Below are 16,804 nucleotides of genomic sequence, written 5' to 3'. Positions count from 1 at the left end.
ATGCTTGTTGGTGCTGGGATTCTCAGACAATCAGATGTTACTGTTCTCATTGAAGCGGTCTATTTGGGTAGTTTACTGGGCTTAGATTTGAAGATTAAAAAAATGGTACCATCTTTTAAAGGGTTTGAACATTTTGAGGTTTGTAAATTCTCAAAGCATCGACAAAATCTAATTGACTTTGGTTTCATAATAAGCAATAAAACAATAAAATGGATTTGCCAATTGTACAGTGTTGAGCCAGAAGACCAATGGGATTTGATCTTCAAAACTGAAAGGGAAGGTAAATTGCCAGATTTAGTTAAAGTACTTAAAGAAAAAAACATGCTTGAAGAATACAACATCCTAAAATCGTTAGATAACTCTGCTCAGTAAACTTTGAGTGCCAGTGTAACAACATGTCACACATTATGCATACCTCCCAACTCTCTCGATAATGGCGGGAGTCTTCTGTTAAGTCATCTCCCAATAAAATGCAATTTCCTCCCGATATTTTGTATATCAAAAACAATATCGCAATATTTCACATTCCTATTACTATAGATAAATATATATATATATGCTAAATATCAGTCCGCAAGATGCAAATAATTAATTCATGTACTGTTAAAATAATGAGTTGGCACAACTTATATGTTTACTATTATTTATTATAAATACACCCAATACCTTTAACTGTTCAATAGCGTCCTCTAATTAGTTTGGGCATGATTTCGCAAAACCTCCCGATAGTTTATTTTTCCATGTTGGGAGATCTGCAACGACAGTATTATATTGTTATCTTACATCAAGTGGTAAAGTTCTTTTGAGTAAGATAGAAAAATAGGTCATTAACCTAATTCATTCATCCAATTTTCTACTGTAGACAAGATTTCGAAAACAAATTGTTAGATTTTCTCTTCTGTCTTTGTGTATATTTTATATTTTCTACTGTAGACAAGATTTCGAAAACAAATTATGTTAGATTTTCTCTTCTGTTTTTTCTTTTTCTGTATTTTATATATTATATATTTTGTATTGTAAGCGGTTGTGTTTGGACCTGAACCAAATCAATCTGAATCTCAAATGCAGCAGCTGTTTGGTATAAACAATCACAGTTGCCTAAAGTATAACTATAATCATTCCATTTTATAGGTAGTTCTTTATTAAAATTGTTGACATTTTAACAAATGTGTTGTGATTGTTTACTCTACTATAAAATTTGCAATATGTGTGTTATATACATGTTTTTTTAGCAAAATACATGTTACATTTTCAATGTAATTTTAGTCAGTTAACTTTTACGTTTAAATTTATGTTAAAAAAATCATGCTTCACCTTTAGGAGGTTTACATTGTTTGAAATGCGTATACTAGAATGACTTTATACAAGTTCAAATAAGCAATTCTAAATGGCTACAAGTATAATACTGTCGTGGTAATACAGTTAATCATTGTAGATATCATGATAGACTTTTAAACTAGTTGTTTTGTTTTCATTTTATAATACTCTACTGAGAGTAAGGACGTTCAAATTAAAATATTTCTATTTTATCTATACAAAATGATTAAATCAACAATAATACCCAGTTTGTGGCAAATAAAAAAAAACCTGGATGTTTAAAAATAAAGTGTCTCTGTGTTCTTGTTATGCAGAATTTATTTTAAAAAATTTCAACAGCCCATTTTAAAGTAGAATATTTCAATTTTTGACATAAATGCTAATACTATGAGCCCATACTAACAGGAAATAACAGCTGAGTTGGTGTTCCTAACTGAAGTGTAAGTAACACCCACATTGTAAACGTACAAATAATTGCCCTAATAAATATTAACGATTTTAACATGACGACTTCACAGCAAGAGATAGATGAAAAGAAAAACACAATTAACATTTTGTACAATTTAATAATAATTAACATAATATACAATAAAAAAATGTAAGCACTAATAAACAATCGAGTGCTCTAACTTTAGACGCAGAATAGAACAGTTTAATAGAAGCCGCGCAGAAGTTAATTATCACCATTCGGACTACTGTCGAATGCCACTTGATGCGTACTTAACCAATCAAATTGCAAGATTACAACCAGGTGTATTACAAAATATAATATCACAGTAGCTTCACATACAATTTTATATTCGGGAAATATGGACACGGTCACAAGATGAGGTATTAACACACGAATTAGTGTAACAAAGTGAGTTGCTAACTAAAGTAGCATCTACAAACTTATAAATAATTATTGCCCTGTCTAACAACGACTTTTACATGACAAATTCAGAAAGAGAAGAATGGTCACGACTTCAGTTTATTTCAACAAAAATCAACCTTGTGTACAATATAATAATAAATAGGCATACAATATATAAAATGAAAGTATATACAGTACATAAACAAGAGAAGTTTAATCTTCAATTGAATGACCTTTAAGTGAAGAACAGTCAGATAAGTCAAAATATTTAAAAGTTTAAATATAAACATATCAAATAATACTAAAAATTAAAAATTCTTTTCTAACTAACATTCAAGTAGGCGTATTGCTATATTTTAATTATCATAATCTAGATGGTACATGATTCTTATATTTAACTTCAAGTGTACATTGGATGCAGTTAATGTTATCGTCAATAGAGGTTAATAACTTAGCTCCATAGTAGCTTCACATACTATTAAATGGTACCATTGCATATTATTTTCATAACCTGAATTAGACCTAATAAATTTTCAATAATGGTTTTCAACATGTACACGTCACTGTGTATTAGTTGAAATAAATTCATACCATTTACGAAATGAGAAGCAGCGTATGTATTGCCATTTGTAAGTGCCACTCTTGCCATTATATAGAACAAAATTACTTCTAACGTAAACGTAACGTTATGACCTTTAGTAACGTATTGAAATAAACCATCAATTTCCCATGACCTATAAACCAAATCTCTACAATCGGCTATTTCTATTTCCATGAGAGAAATGTTTGGATGTCTGTGTACCTGCAAAGTAGTACGAACATCTTCAATAGCCTCTTTTAAATCGATCTCATTACCCATTAAGTAGTGGAATTTTACCAAGAGAGCACGCATTCCTAAGAAATTGTCACCTTTTCCGTTGGGGTAGACCATTTCACCTCCTGTACTGTAGTAATTCAAGGCCTTCTTTTGATACTTCCTAAGCTCTTTGAGTGAACATTTATTTCGTAAGCACGCTAGTACAGACGTGATTAAGTCTCCTAAAAGCTGATACAATGTTGTTCTAAACACTTTATCATATCCCTTCACTACAATGGATTTAATATCCCTAATAATTGGTAACAAGATGGATTCTGTATTTCTGATAATTTCTATAATGGGAACATTGTTGTTCAGCCAGCAAAGGACTTTGCAAGAGATTAGCCCCAAATCAAAGAAAAAACATTTTAATGTACTGATATCTTGTTTCACCTTCAAACGATTTCGGAACTCTGTAAGACATGTTGAAGCCATTGGATGATTCAAAAGATCAGCCTTAAACTTTGAGTAGTCACCACTTTCATGTACGTAAACAATATCTAGTTTAACACATATCTCACGGCTGATGTCACCTGTTAAAGATACTTCGCCACCTGCAATACCTGACATCACCATCACCCAAAGATCGTGTTTAGTTGCTGTCAATATTTTACTCACGTCGTCACAAAGTTCATCCGATAAATGACCAATTAAATTTTGCTGTGGAATAAAGTAGTGTGGTAAATATCTCTTCTGATAGCAACTAATCAGCCAGTCTAGCACTTTTCTAATTAAATCCATGGTGTTGTCAGATGAAATGGTTTCACACATCCATAGGCAAGCAGTCTTGATGAAATACGAACAGAATGGTGTAGGTTCTTGAGACTCAAACAGTTTGCGTCTTTTCTTGATCGCTTTCAAAGCAAACATACAGCCAGCAAATGGTTCCGGCATTTCTTGAATGAGCTTTCTCTCTGCAACAGAAAATGACAATCGCCATTCACTGTCTTTTGTGTCACTATCATGACGTCCAACGGGAACTACAAAAGATTCTAGACTTGAGATATTGTTCAATAACTCCTGTGATGGCCATTTACTTGCCCTCTGCCTTGTAAAAAAGTTGTCAGTAATAGGTGGCCATGACTGGCATGATAAGCAATGCACTAAATCGCTTGATAGGTCAGATGCTGTAGACGGCTGTTGTAGTGATGGTCCGTGTATTTCAGCTCCAGAATAATGTACATCCTCATAAACACAGTTACTCTCTAAATAATGTTTATAGCTAGTGTTCCAGTAACCATCAGATGAAGGTAAATCCATTGTTTTTATAGCATATTCCTTCAAAGTACTATTCTTCAAAAAGCCATTTTCATCAACGAAACTGCTGCTTTCATCGTCAAACACTTTAAAACCGTCTTGAATGCTCTTTTCATCCAATACTTTAAGTTTCAAATATGCTGGTTCATTTTTATACAGTTCCGCTATAACACTCACTTCTGTGCTGATTGGTTCTTTTTCCTTCGGATGTTGCCAACACACTGTCGCAGAAGATAACACAGCCATCATGTCTACATCACCCAAAATGTATTTAGGCATTCCTTCACAGAAACTCCCACTGGTATACATTCGTTTAATTATTTGGTTTTTCTCTGTATTGTTATATATCTCTTCAAAAATCATTGAATAAGATATTTGAGCCAATCTTTCAAATGTTTTACATGCAATTACGTCATTTGCAAACTCGTCCATCACTAGTCTCGTGTTCATATTTTCCGCCATCACAATATAATTTTGTTCACAATTGTTTTACTTAAACATGCACCTGCAAAATAAAAAGTAAACACATGTATAATGTAATGTAGTCACGTTTGATATAGCACAATATAACAAAGTTTCAATATATGCCATATTTATGTATGGTACCTGGATTTGTTTAATGGACCGTTACAAAAATAGCCAACGTAAAAGCTTTTTATCTGCACAACACCACAAACTCGGTGTGTTAAAAATGAAACTGGGTATTGTGTATTTGATACTATTGTTCAAGTTCACATTGATAGGACCATGGAGCTATAGCTCCATGATAGGACTTTGTTTCTGGTTTATTATTAAAACGTATACTGTAGTCATGAATTAATAAAGACCAAATTGTTTGCAAGACTGCTTTGATCGGCTATTAGCGTGGCCTAGGAACTCAAGTTTCCATTGTCCATTGTTGTTGATTTTCAGGTTCTGTAAAAATCGGAGGTAATAATAAGATTTAAACAGCAAACTTTTGATTGACCAATTCATTTAATGTTTCTATTTCGAGAAAGGCATAATATTATACAATATCAAAAATAATGTGTTAGGTTATGGATATTGTCACATTGAAAAATCAGATGTTATAGGCCTATGTATCTCCCTATGTGATTGAAAAGAAACACAGAATGTTGCTATGTATTCTAACATTCAGTAATTCTAATCAATAGGATCGTTTGTACTATCTCGAAGATGACTACTAACATAATATACGATATAACAAACTATTGTGGGATACATATGTGTTACCTGTTTAGGTTAGATAAAGAAAACAGAACAGTTTTTAAAAACTAAATAATTTGTTACTTACGTCAGATTTTGTAATTTAAAAACAAATTATAAAACCGCACATATTGAGAGAGAAATAAATGGCGGCAATGGGTTTTTCCAAACGAATCAATAATATGGTAATGAGAGTAGAATTACAATAATGATGTTTCACTATATACCTGGGCGTTGATCAGAGAAGCACGTGATAACTGTCTCTAATTGTTGATTGGCCGATTTTTAAATCAATATAAAGCAATACAATAATACAAAGGATACAACATACTGTATACAATAATGTAGAATAACGAATATATTAAACAGTCGGTGATGTGTATCCCTTCAGTAAATATGGTGAATGCAGTATACAATACAAGGATATAATATGTCTAGACGAATGCCAAATAGGCCTACAATAGATAGTTATTAGGCCTTCTTATTGTATCCCACAACAAATAGTGAATTGTTCAGTAGACTTGGTAATAAGGGATATTTATCTGCCAATACTTGAAATATTCAATTTTTGTAATAGCATACATGACTCCCTACACTGGCTACATATTGTACTATACAATACTTGTTAATGTAGTGATGAAGTTAAATTAAACTTAAACATTCTTTAACATTCTTGTCTTTTCTTTGCCTTATTGCATCCCATCCCCCACTCTCTATACTGTATTTTACTTCAGTATTATTATTCTCTAAAAGTTATACATAATAATATAATATATAATAGTTACAACTTGACAGTGACTAATAAAAATGTATTATTATTATTCAAAATAACACAATACAGTAATAAGTCTGTACATTAGTTTGGGCATTTCAAATTTCTTATGGCTAGGCCATCAACCAATAATTCAGTGATACATAACGGTATTTAGTTAACATCTCAGGAATCTCCACATGGCTAAAAGATTACACGACAGACCACCACACCATCGAGTCTTTCACTATATAGTACCATTATATATCATTTTCATAACCATAACTAGACCTAATAAACTTTCAATAATTTGTATCAAAATATGTGCATTAGTATGTATTTCTTTCAGTTCTTTCAAGCAGCCATCTAAAATTCTAGTGGCACGGTGAATATTGCCATACTTAAGTGTTACTCTTGCCATTATATAATAAACAACTATGTCCAAAGAAAACCTAACGTCCCCGTCCCCTTCGATGGCATATCGAAATACGTCATCAATCTTCCAAGACCTATAAATCAAATCTTTATTTTCATCTCTAGAAATTTCCACATATGGAATGAACGGTTGTTCGTCTTCCGGTAATGCAGTTTGAAAATCTGCTATAGCTCTTAGCAGGGCTTTGTCATTACCCATTAAATAATGGAATTTTACAGACAGAGCATGCTTTCCTAAACAGTTGTCGTGGTTTCCGTCAGGGTAGACTATTTCACCTCCTAAATTGTAGTAATATAATGCTTTCCTTTGATACGTTGTCAGATCTTCGATTGAGCATCTGTTTCGTAAGCACACCATTACGGACAGGATTAAGTCTCATAAAAATTGGTACAGTCGTGTTTCAAACGCTTTATCATATCCCTTCATTACAATGGATTTGATATTCCTGGTGATTGGTAATAACATGGATTCTGCATTTCTAATGATTTCTGAAATGTTAACATTGCTCTTGATCAAAGGAAAGATCTTCCTAGATTCTTCCAAATATCATTTGACATCCAATTGAGAAATAGCAATTTTAAGGTTTCAATTTATTATTCAGCTTTTTAATGAAGTCTTCAAGGCAGCTTGTTTTCATTGGGTGCTTTAAAAGATCATCCTTAAATCTTGAATAATCATCATCTGGAACATTCAATTGATCACATGTCATTTCTGATGATGGTTCTGACACCGCTGTTCTCCTGTGACGAATCTTGTAAAGCATGAAACTAACGAACGATATAGGCAAATAGGTTAGTTATGGATAATTAGCTAAACGTTGATTCCTTATTTGACTGAAAAGTTTCATAGCCGTACAATACTAGAAATAGGTCCTAGTGGCAGTGGTTTTTCAGTTCCTAAATCTGAATCAAATAATATACTGCTTTTAACTTTTTTTATACAGGCATAGGCCTAATTAAGGCTTGGAATAACCTATCCATTCAGCAAATTGAAAACAAGAGTAATTTTAGGAAAAATGTGCTCGAAGGTCGACGATCAAGAATTGGCCCTATACGATAGGCCTAATAGCCATAATAAGTTACTCGTAAACCGTAGAGGCTATGCACACTGTATTTATGAACGGCGCCCCGTACTACTAAAATCAATACAATGCATAATAAATGTGCTTATCATGTAGTTATTGTTTGATGTTACGCTTGGCTAGCCTCATTGTTTATCATTTCCAAGACACTGTATTCTTTCGTAAAAAACAGTATGATATGATCCTGATAAATGATTTTTGGTAGCTGTTATTTAGCTATTCCAGTTTATACCTACATTTTTCTGATTATTAAACGGACGCAGACATCTTGAAATCATAGAGAACTAATATACTGCACGTACGGTGAGTTTTTACATTACGAACTGCTTTTTTATTCGGATAATAAGGAGTGGAGATTAGGCCTGTTATTACAGTATAACTACACGAATTTTGTTCTCCGGAAGCCATCTTAAAGATTGTATCGTATCGTTTTATAAGATAAGATAAGATAAGATAACTTTTATTCATCCTCAAAAAGGAAATTCATTGCTCGTCATAAAAAAACCTGGAAACCACAATAAATACAAATATAGCAAATAACCATTCATATACAAACATCTAAAAAAAAAACAAGATAATATGATAAAACGGCTATGATATAACCACGGAGGTTACCTCCATGATGATATAACTAAATTAAAAGTCGAACATATTGCACTGAAGTGGAATTATATTCATCTTCATTAATTAATAATTAATGCAATACTCTGTACATTCGACTTAAGTGCAATTTTATTTACATTTTACATAACTGCAATTGAATTACACTTAAATCTTATTAATCGACATTAACTCATTAAGTAAAGGTGATTTGGCGTTGAAGGTTTCAAAGCAGATACATTTTAACAACAAAACAAACCAATAATGGAATTGTATTATTTTTGTATACATTTTGTTCATTTATTATTCTGACTACTTTAGAAGAGATTGTGTTCTTCAAGTTCGATTTTTTTTTCAAAATAGACAAAAGTACTATCTATGTGCATTCACTTTGCATTCAACATACCGTTAAGCCAACTTGGACAATATATACTTATACAAATAATACAACTGAATAACTGATATTTAAGATATAACAATATTATGTATGTTTATATAGTTTCTCAACATTTCAATCAATATACTTCGATTGTCCTATGAGAATGCAGTCGCCAACAATAATGTAGTTTTAATAACAAAGCAAACAGTAATGCATTCATAAAAACAACAACAATGCCAGGCCGTATACCCAGACAGCAGGCGGTACACGACAAACAGCCTTACTTTCATTTACTACATTGTATTTTTTCCATCAAGAAAAAAAAGAATGAGTTTTAACTACAAATTATGGATAAGCCCATAGGCACATGAAAAATAAAGTTAAAGTGGTCATTAAAAACAAATCTAGGAAGCCTGCTGACTGCAGTAAGAAAAAAGCTTTCATCGAGTAGACTGCCCTCCAGCTTTAAAGACCCCTTACCTGCAATTTTGGACGTTTTTTGGAAAATAATACATATATATTATTATGCGCAATCTTGGTATGGTACACTTCAGTTGATCGTCTGGGCTCCAACACTGACGATGTAATATCGACGTCATGAAGGTCAATTGATGTACGGACATCATCAGTAGTGGGAGCAGTGGTTTCGGAGTCGGCACTGGTACTGTAGACGGATGCCCTGTAGACAATGCGTCAACCTGGTATGAGTGATCGGCTGGGATTGTCAGCTTAATTTAGTATTTTAGTGAGTGTTTTCTCAGAAAGATGGTAATCATCAACGCTGTTCGAGTCCCCTTGGTAACACAGTTGACACCGGTGCGATCGAGGAGATTGTGGTGAGGATACCTTGTAGCATTCAGTATGGTTGACTTTGTACACTGTACTGTACTGACTAAAGTGCCATCAATTGACGTTACAAGATATGTAGTTGATGGGCCTTTGACTTGTTACAATCGGCTAAGACTTTAATATCAGAGCTTAATGAAAAGTGACGCGTTGGAGCCTTTGACTTTTCGCTATGTGCATGATTGATACAAAGTTTGACAGAAATAAGTGACTGTGTGACAGTGGAATTTAGTCGTTAGTAAATTGGTCGCGTTGCGTCCACATATTGCTAGACCACTGAACGTAGTCTAGCAGTCGGAAAGCCGCGTTGGTAACGCATCACTGATTTCATTCATTGTGAGGGCGCGCTTCGTGGAAAATGTTGGAATTTTTGCTATTTTAGTACACTTAGAAAATGGTATAATTTTGATATTAAATGAAATCAATAAACGTATTTCAATAGTTGAACTACAAGCGTAAATAATGATAAAAACTGTGATCTAAATTCCACAGATTTTTTGTTTCAAGAAATATCATTATTTTATGTATAAACTTTTTTACTTTAATTTTTTTTTAAATGATGGTAAAAAATCATTAAATTTCATATTTTCTAGATAAGGTTTCAAAGCGAATTTAAAATCCTTTCAAGATAAACTATTAAGCTATCTATTAAAATAAAAATCTAATTTTAAGCTTTCTTGGGATGCAACTCCCACTAATCAAACCAAACCTACTACATTTCTGTTCTGTTTCGATCGAAAAATCGCCATTTTGAAAATTTGTTTACGTTTTACGAAGCTGGTACGAATCGTCCCGGACCGAATCGTGTCTGTGTTCAATACGGTTTTCATGCAGGCGTATTACGTCATAGGCCTAAGATTTCAATTTGCTCCCCGATTATTGTTCTATTTGGTTTCTGAGCTAGGAAAGGCTACCTACTATAATTACTTACTTGATTTCTAGCCTAGCTAGGCCTAAAAATAGTATTTTCTAGGCCTAGCTAGGCTGAGTAATTCTGATATAATACTAATAATAGATAGGTAGGCCTACCCTAGTGAGTGTTAATAATAGTAGCTGGATATTCTATAGTCTAGGCTGGTGGTAGGTCTATCCCAGCTCTGCTCATATACCAAGCAAGAAGAAGCCTGAAGGAGAAACTAGGCCCAGAACAAATAAAAAACTGTTAAAAAAACAATAAATGGAAAAATAAAAATAAATAACCCATTTTCAATTTATATATGGGGAATGTTTTATAAAATCGGGCATGTTTGTTTCAGAGACTCAAACGTGTATTTTTATATGGTCATGTTTTTAAAAAAGATAATTATGGGCCCAGCTGAAACCAAGATATAAAAATATAAGTCCATCATTTACTTGTATATAAATATTACTTTATTAGATACAACTTGCATTTCACACAAGCAACCAATTTTTTTTTAACGTATACAGAATGTGAAAAAGCAGTTTTTAATACAAATATCTTTCAAACAATACTGATATAAATAGTAAATACTACTACTACTGTATATATTATTTAAATAGCACCTTGTTCATCAAACATAACAAACTAGCTAGGCCTTAGCCTATATCATATTAACTTACGTGAGTCTTACGGTTGTACTGATTTTATGATTGTTTTATATGTTTATATTGTATGTATCTGTGTGACTCTGGTTAATAAAGTAAATCAATCAATCAATTGCAACTTAATTTATATCTTATCATTGACTGATCTGAAACGCTTCTAAAACTTGAATGCGCATGAATGTATATGTTATATTATTATTAGCGAATAAAATGAAAAACTATCAGCTGCAGCAATGATATTGAAATCGAGAAAACCATTACAGCTTCCACCGTCCAGCCTCATATTGAAGAACGAGACAGAAAATCGTCGAGTCTTGATACCAACAAAAAACCTAAAATGAAAATGAATAGCTGAAATGTAATGAATGAAACTATTTAAATAATTGTCACTATGATATGAACAAAACATTGCATCGTTATACAGTATAATTATTCAACAACCTGAAAACATTTTCAGATATAGGCCTACCATGAAAAAGCAGCAAATACAAAATTTCCTTATGTCTGTTTATTGTAATAATTATTAATATTATAAATAAATTGTACCCCTCAGTTGTCAATAATTTTACTATAAATAAATATTTAACTATATAGAATAGGTAGGCCTATACCTGTATCAGGCTGCGATTTGCCAGCTTAATTATCTTTTTAAAACTTCCAAATGCATCTTCAATATAGAGTAGGATTGTAACGATACTTTAATAATACTAAATTGTAACTAAAGTATTTAAATTATTAACAGAACATGTTACTAGGCCTAGGCCGATATAATACGACAACGATCCACCAGGTCGTGCATATACTCACCTACAACAACCACAATCAACACACCATGCACCACACACGACGGAACTAGTGCCGCGAGACGTAACAATATATGACATGAGGACCTTTTTTAAAATGTTCGCTATAGGAAGCTTAAATAGGGTTTCAAGCCAATTTTAACGTAAAACAGACTATTGATACTTACTCTATCCATATACGTCGGTTTTTTGGTAATTCACTGTATGGGATGCAAATCCCACTAATGGAAAATTTGTAAACAAACACCTGTTAGAAAACTTCAGTTTTGACGGACGCACACGAACTTTGGAAAGAAATTGTCGCTGACAACAAATCCAACAAATTATTCAGAAAATTAGGTGACCTGCGACATCTTAAACATATAAGGAACTGATCTTACCATATATGGTTAATTTTTCGCCTACTAATGTTTATTAAACAGCTATTAAATGACGTATACTTTATGCTAATGTTTTCGCGCGAAACGTTGATACTTCTGTGCCGAGAGAGGGCTTCTAAAATTTATGACGTCATGCGAAGTCGAAAATTCAGCGATAACGGTCATATTTCCCAACGCGGCTCTCCGACTGTAGTGTTTAAGCGAGCAATGGTAATTGTGAGCATTCCGTTCGTTTGTACAGTCGGAGAGCCGCGTTGGGAAATATGACCGTTATCGCTGAATTTTCGACTTCGCATGACGTCATAAATTTTAGAAGCCCTCTCTCGGCACAGAAGTATCAACGTTTCGCGCGAAAACATTAGCATAAAGTATACGTCATTTAATAGCTGTTTAATAAACATTAGTAGGCGAAAAATTAACCATATATGGTAAGATCAGTTCCTTATATGTTTAAGATGTCGCAGGTCACCTAATTTTCTGAATAATTTGTTGGATTTGTTGTCAGCGACAATTTCTTTCCAAAGTTCGTGTGCGTCCGTCAAAACTGAAGTTTTCTAACAGGTGTTTGTTTACAAATTTTCCATTAGTGGGATTTGCATCCCATACAGTGAATTACCAAAAAACCGACGTATATGGATAGAGTAAGTATCAATAGTCTGTTTTACGTTAAAATTGGCTTGAAACCCTATTTAAGCTTCCTATAGCGAACATTTTAAAAAAGGTCCTCATGTCATATATTGTTACGTCTCGCGGCACTAGTTCCGTCGTGTGTGGTGCATGGTGTGTTGATTGTGGTTGTTGTAGGTGAGTATATGCACGACCTGGTGGATCGTTGTCGTATTATATCGGCCTAGGCCTAGTAACATGTTCTGTTAATAATTTAAATACTTTAGTTACAATTTAGTATTATTAAAGTATCGTTACAATCCTACTCTATATTGAAGATGCATTTGGAAGTTTTAAAAAGATAATTAAGCAAATCGCAGCCTGATACAGGTATAGGCCTACCTATTCTATATAGTTAAATATTTATTTATAGTAAAATTATTGACAACTGAGGGGTACAATTTATTTATAATATTAATAATTATTACAATAAACAGACATAAGGAAATTTTGTATTTGCTGCTTTTTCATGGTAGGCCTATATCTGAAAATGTTTTCAGGTTGTTGAATAATTATACTGTATAACGATGCAATGTTTTGTTCATATCATAGTGACAATTATTTAAATAGTTTCATTCATTACATTTCAGCTATTCATTTTCATTTTAGGTTTTTTGTTGGTATCAAGACTCGACGATTTTCTGTCTCGTTCTTCAATATGAGGCTGGACGGTGGAAGCTGTAATGGTTTTCTCGATTTCAATATCATTGCTGCAGCTGATAGTTTTTCATTTTATTCGCTAATAATAATATAACATATACATTCATGCGCATTCAAGTTTTAGAAGCGTTTCAGATCAGTCAATGATAAGATATAAATTAAGTTGCAATTGATTGATTGATTTACTTTATTAACCAGAGTCACACAGATACATACAATATAAACATATAAAACAATCATAAAATCAGTACAACCGTAAGACTCACGTAAGTTAATATGATATAGGCTAAGGCCTAGCTAGTTTGTTATGTTTGATGAACAAGGTGCTATTTAAATAATATATACAGTAGTAGTAGTATTTACTATTTATATCAGTATTGTTTGAAAGATATTTGTATTAAAAACTGCTTTTTCACATTCTGTATACGTTAAAAAAAAATTGGTTGCTTGTGTGAAATGCAAGTTGTATCTAATAAAGTAATATTTATATACAAGTAAATGATGGACTTATATTTTTATATCTTGGTTTCAGCTGGGCCCATAATTATCTTTTTTAAAAACATGACCATATAAAAATACACGTTTGAGTCTCTGAAACAAACATGCCCGATTTTATAAAACATTCCCCATATATAAATTGAAAATGGGTTATTTATTTTTATTTTTCCATTTATTGTTTTTTTAACAGTTTTTTATTTGTTCTGGGCCTAGTTTCTCCTTCAGGCTTCTTCTTGCTTGGTATATGAGCAGAGCTGGGATAGACCTACCACCAGCCTAGACTATAGAATATCCAGCTACTATTATTAACACTCACTAGGGTAGGCCTACCTATCTAATATTAGTATTATATAAGAATTACTCAGCCTAGCTAGGCCTAGAAAATACTATTTTTAGGCCTAGCTAGGCTAGAAATCAAGTAAGTAATTATAGTAGGTAGCCTTTCCTAGCTCAGAAACCAAATAGAACAATAATCGGGGAGCAAATTGAAATCTTAGGCCTATGACGTAATACGCCTGCATGAAAACCGTATTGAACACAGACACGATTCGGTCCGGGACGATTCGTACCAGCTTCGTAAAACGTAAACAAAGTTTCAAAATGGCGATTTTTCGATCGAAACAGAACAGAAATGTAGTAGGTTTGGTTTGATTAGTGGGAGTTGCATCCCAAGAAAGCTTAAAATTAGATTTTTATTTTAATAGATAGCTTAATAGTTTATCTTGAAAGGATTTTAAATTCGCTTTGAAACCTTATCTAGAAAATATGAAATTTAATGATTTTTTACCATCATTTAAAAAAAAATTAAAGTAAAAAAGTTTATACATAAAATAATGATATTTCTTGAAACAAAAAATCTGTGGAATTTAGATCACAGTTTTTATCATTATTTACGCTTGTAGTTCAACTATTGAAATACGTTTATTGATTTCATTTAATATCAAAATTATACCATTTTCTAAGTGTACTAAAATAGCAAAAATTCCAACATTTTCCACGAAGCGCGCCCTCACAATGAATGAAATCAGTGATGCGTTACCAACGCGGCTTTCCGACTCAGCGCTCTCAGCGATTGGGTTCTTATTTGGGTTTTTGGTCCAAGGTTGCCGCGGATTACAGTGTATGAGCCATAATGAGGCCTATAGAAAGGCCGATTAAACCTTATAGTGTAGTAGACTTCCATACATGACATTCGCTGTCAATAATGTACATGCTGTACATGATGTTACACATTCTCACATCACTAGAATGATTTTACATTTACATTTGCCGCGAAGGTGGTACCAAACTGGGTTTCCAGTGGACTGCAGGATATCAGTATGTGAGTGCGAAGAGCAGCGCAGTGATGGCATTTCTATGAGAGGTGATAAGCTATACCATATTTCTTGACGGCGCACAGTGGGCCAGAATCAATTCAAAGTGTGCAAAAAGTCCAAAATGGTAAATTTGGCAATCCAACATTTTTAATATTGTATTAGGAAGAAAATTATATATTGTTCACTAATATTTTTATATTTGGTAAATTTAATTGTGTAACCATGGAAAGTGGGAGAAACCATGAAATTTCACTTAAAATGAGCAAAAACAACAGTTTGATAAGTTCACTGTTATTTTTTTTAGAAAAAAGCAATGGTTTTGATACTGCATTACATTTTTAACTGTTATTAAGCATATATTTTTGACAAACTTGATTGATAACGTAAACAAATTTAAACTAGGCAATGATTTTTGATTTTCTCACTTTTTTCATTTTAAAAATTGTTTTCCTGTTTTTATTTGTTATTGGAATTTCTCTGTATGCTCTTTGTATCTTTTGATGTGTTTTTTCATTATCATGGTTTTTGATGTTTTTTGTTATAATTTTAAGAGCTTTGTATGTGTATACAAACTTCAAATTTTAAATATTTTATATACTGTATTTGACAATAATGCTGTGCAAGCAGCGCATCCATTCATTATAATGGTTGTACTTTACCCCCAACTATACCAAAACAGTGCAAGGGTGACACATGAAATAGGTCAGGTTTGAAACTTAAAAGCATCTTGGTATTGAGTAAACCATTCCGATTTTATTCTTTTTTTTTAAATTGAAATGGTACTCACACCATCACAAAAAAATAAACAATAGATAACAGTTTAGTAAAGATACTATACTATTTTTGTTAATAATCAAACACCAATGTTGTATCTTCACAGATAATGGAGTCAAGAATACGTCATTATATGCTAAGAGAAGGAGTTAGGAAAGAAACTATAGATGCCCTTCAAGACAAAGAAGTTAGTGAATAAACATTTACATTCAATGTGTATTAATTAATTAATTTACTATGCCTCCAGTAGTTTGTAATATATACTGTATGCCAGGTACTTTGCTTCCAATCCTTTCACTGAGTGCCCGGTGTAATATGCTGATGCTATAGTTATTTTGAATACCACCTGTACATGATTACTATACAGTAATAAACAACTTAATTTGCATCATACGAAGTCTGTATCAATTCATTACACCGGTAGCAAATATTTTCCCTAAGACTGAACTGCTTAAAAAATAATTGTTTTAATTTTTGCCTACCAGTACATGTCACCCTCTCTATATTTTTTCTGACTAATTTAAGTTACTTGCAATTCTTGAAAAAAACTTGTTCTTGG

General features: G+C 32.6%; 2 protein-coding genes across 2 annotated transcripts in view; one reads left to right on the top strand and one right to left on the bottom strand.

Annotated features, from left to right (window-relative positions):
• The window catches only part of LOC144839308 (uncharacterized), a 193,594-nt gene that overhangs the window by 26,277 nt on the left and 150,513 nt on the right, over nucleotides 1-16,804 (top strand). The gene's annotated exons all lie outside the window — the stretch shown is intronic.
• Nucleotides 2,517-5,793, bottom strand: LOC144840461 (uncharacterized). The gene is made up of 2 exons (XM_078696279.1): nucleotides 5,578-5,793; nucleotides 2,517-4,788 (listed from the first exon to the last, which is right to left on the bottom strand). The coding sequence occupies exon 2, from the start codon at nucleotides 4,743-4,745 to the stop codon at nucleotides 2,649-2,651; it is 2,097 nt and encodes a 698-aa protein (XP_078552405.1). The 5' UTR covers nucleotides 4,746-4,788; nucleotides 5,578-5,793; the 3' UTR covers nucleotides 2,517-2,648.

The sequence above is a fragment of the Antedon bifida genome, chromosome 4 (assembly GCF_963402885.1).
Source record: "Antedon bifida chromosome 4, ecAntBifi1.1, whole genome shotgun sequence".
NCBI classification, from domain to species: domain Eukaryota; kingdom Metazoa; phylum Echinodermata; class Crinoidea; order Comatulida; family Antedonidae; genus Antedon; species Antedon bifida.
Note: the sequence above shows the minus strand (reverse complement) of the source record. Positions and strands in the feature narration are given on the sequence as shown.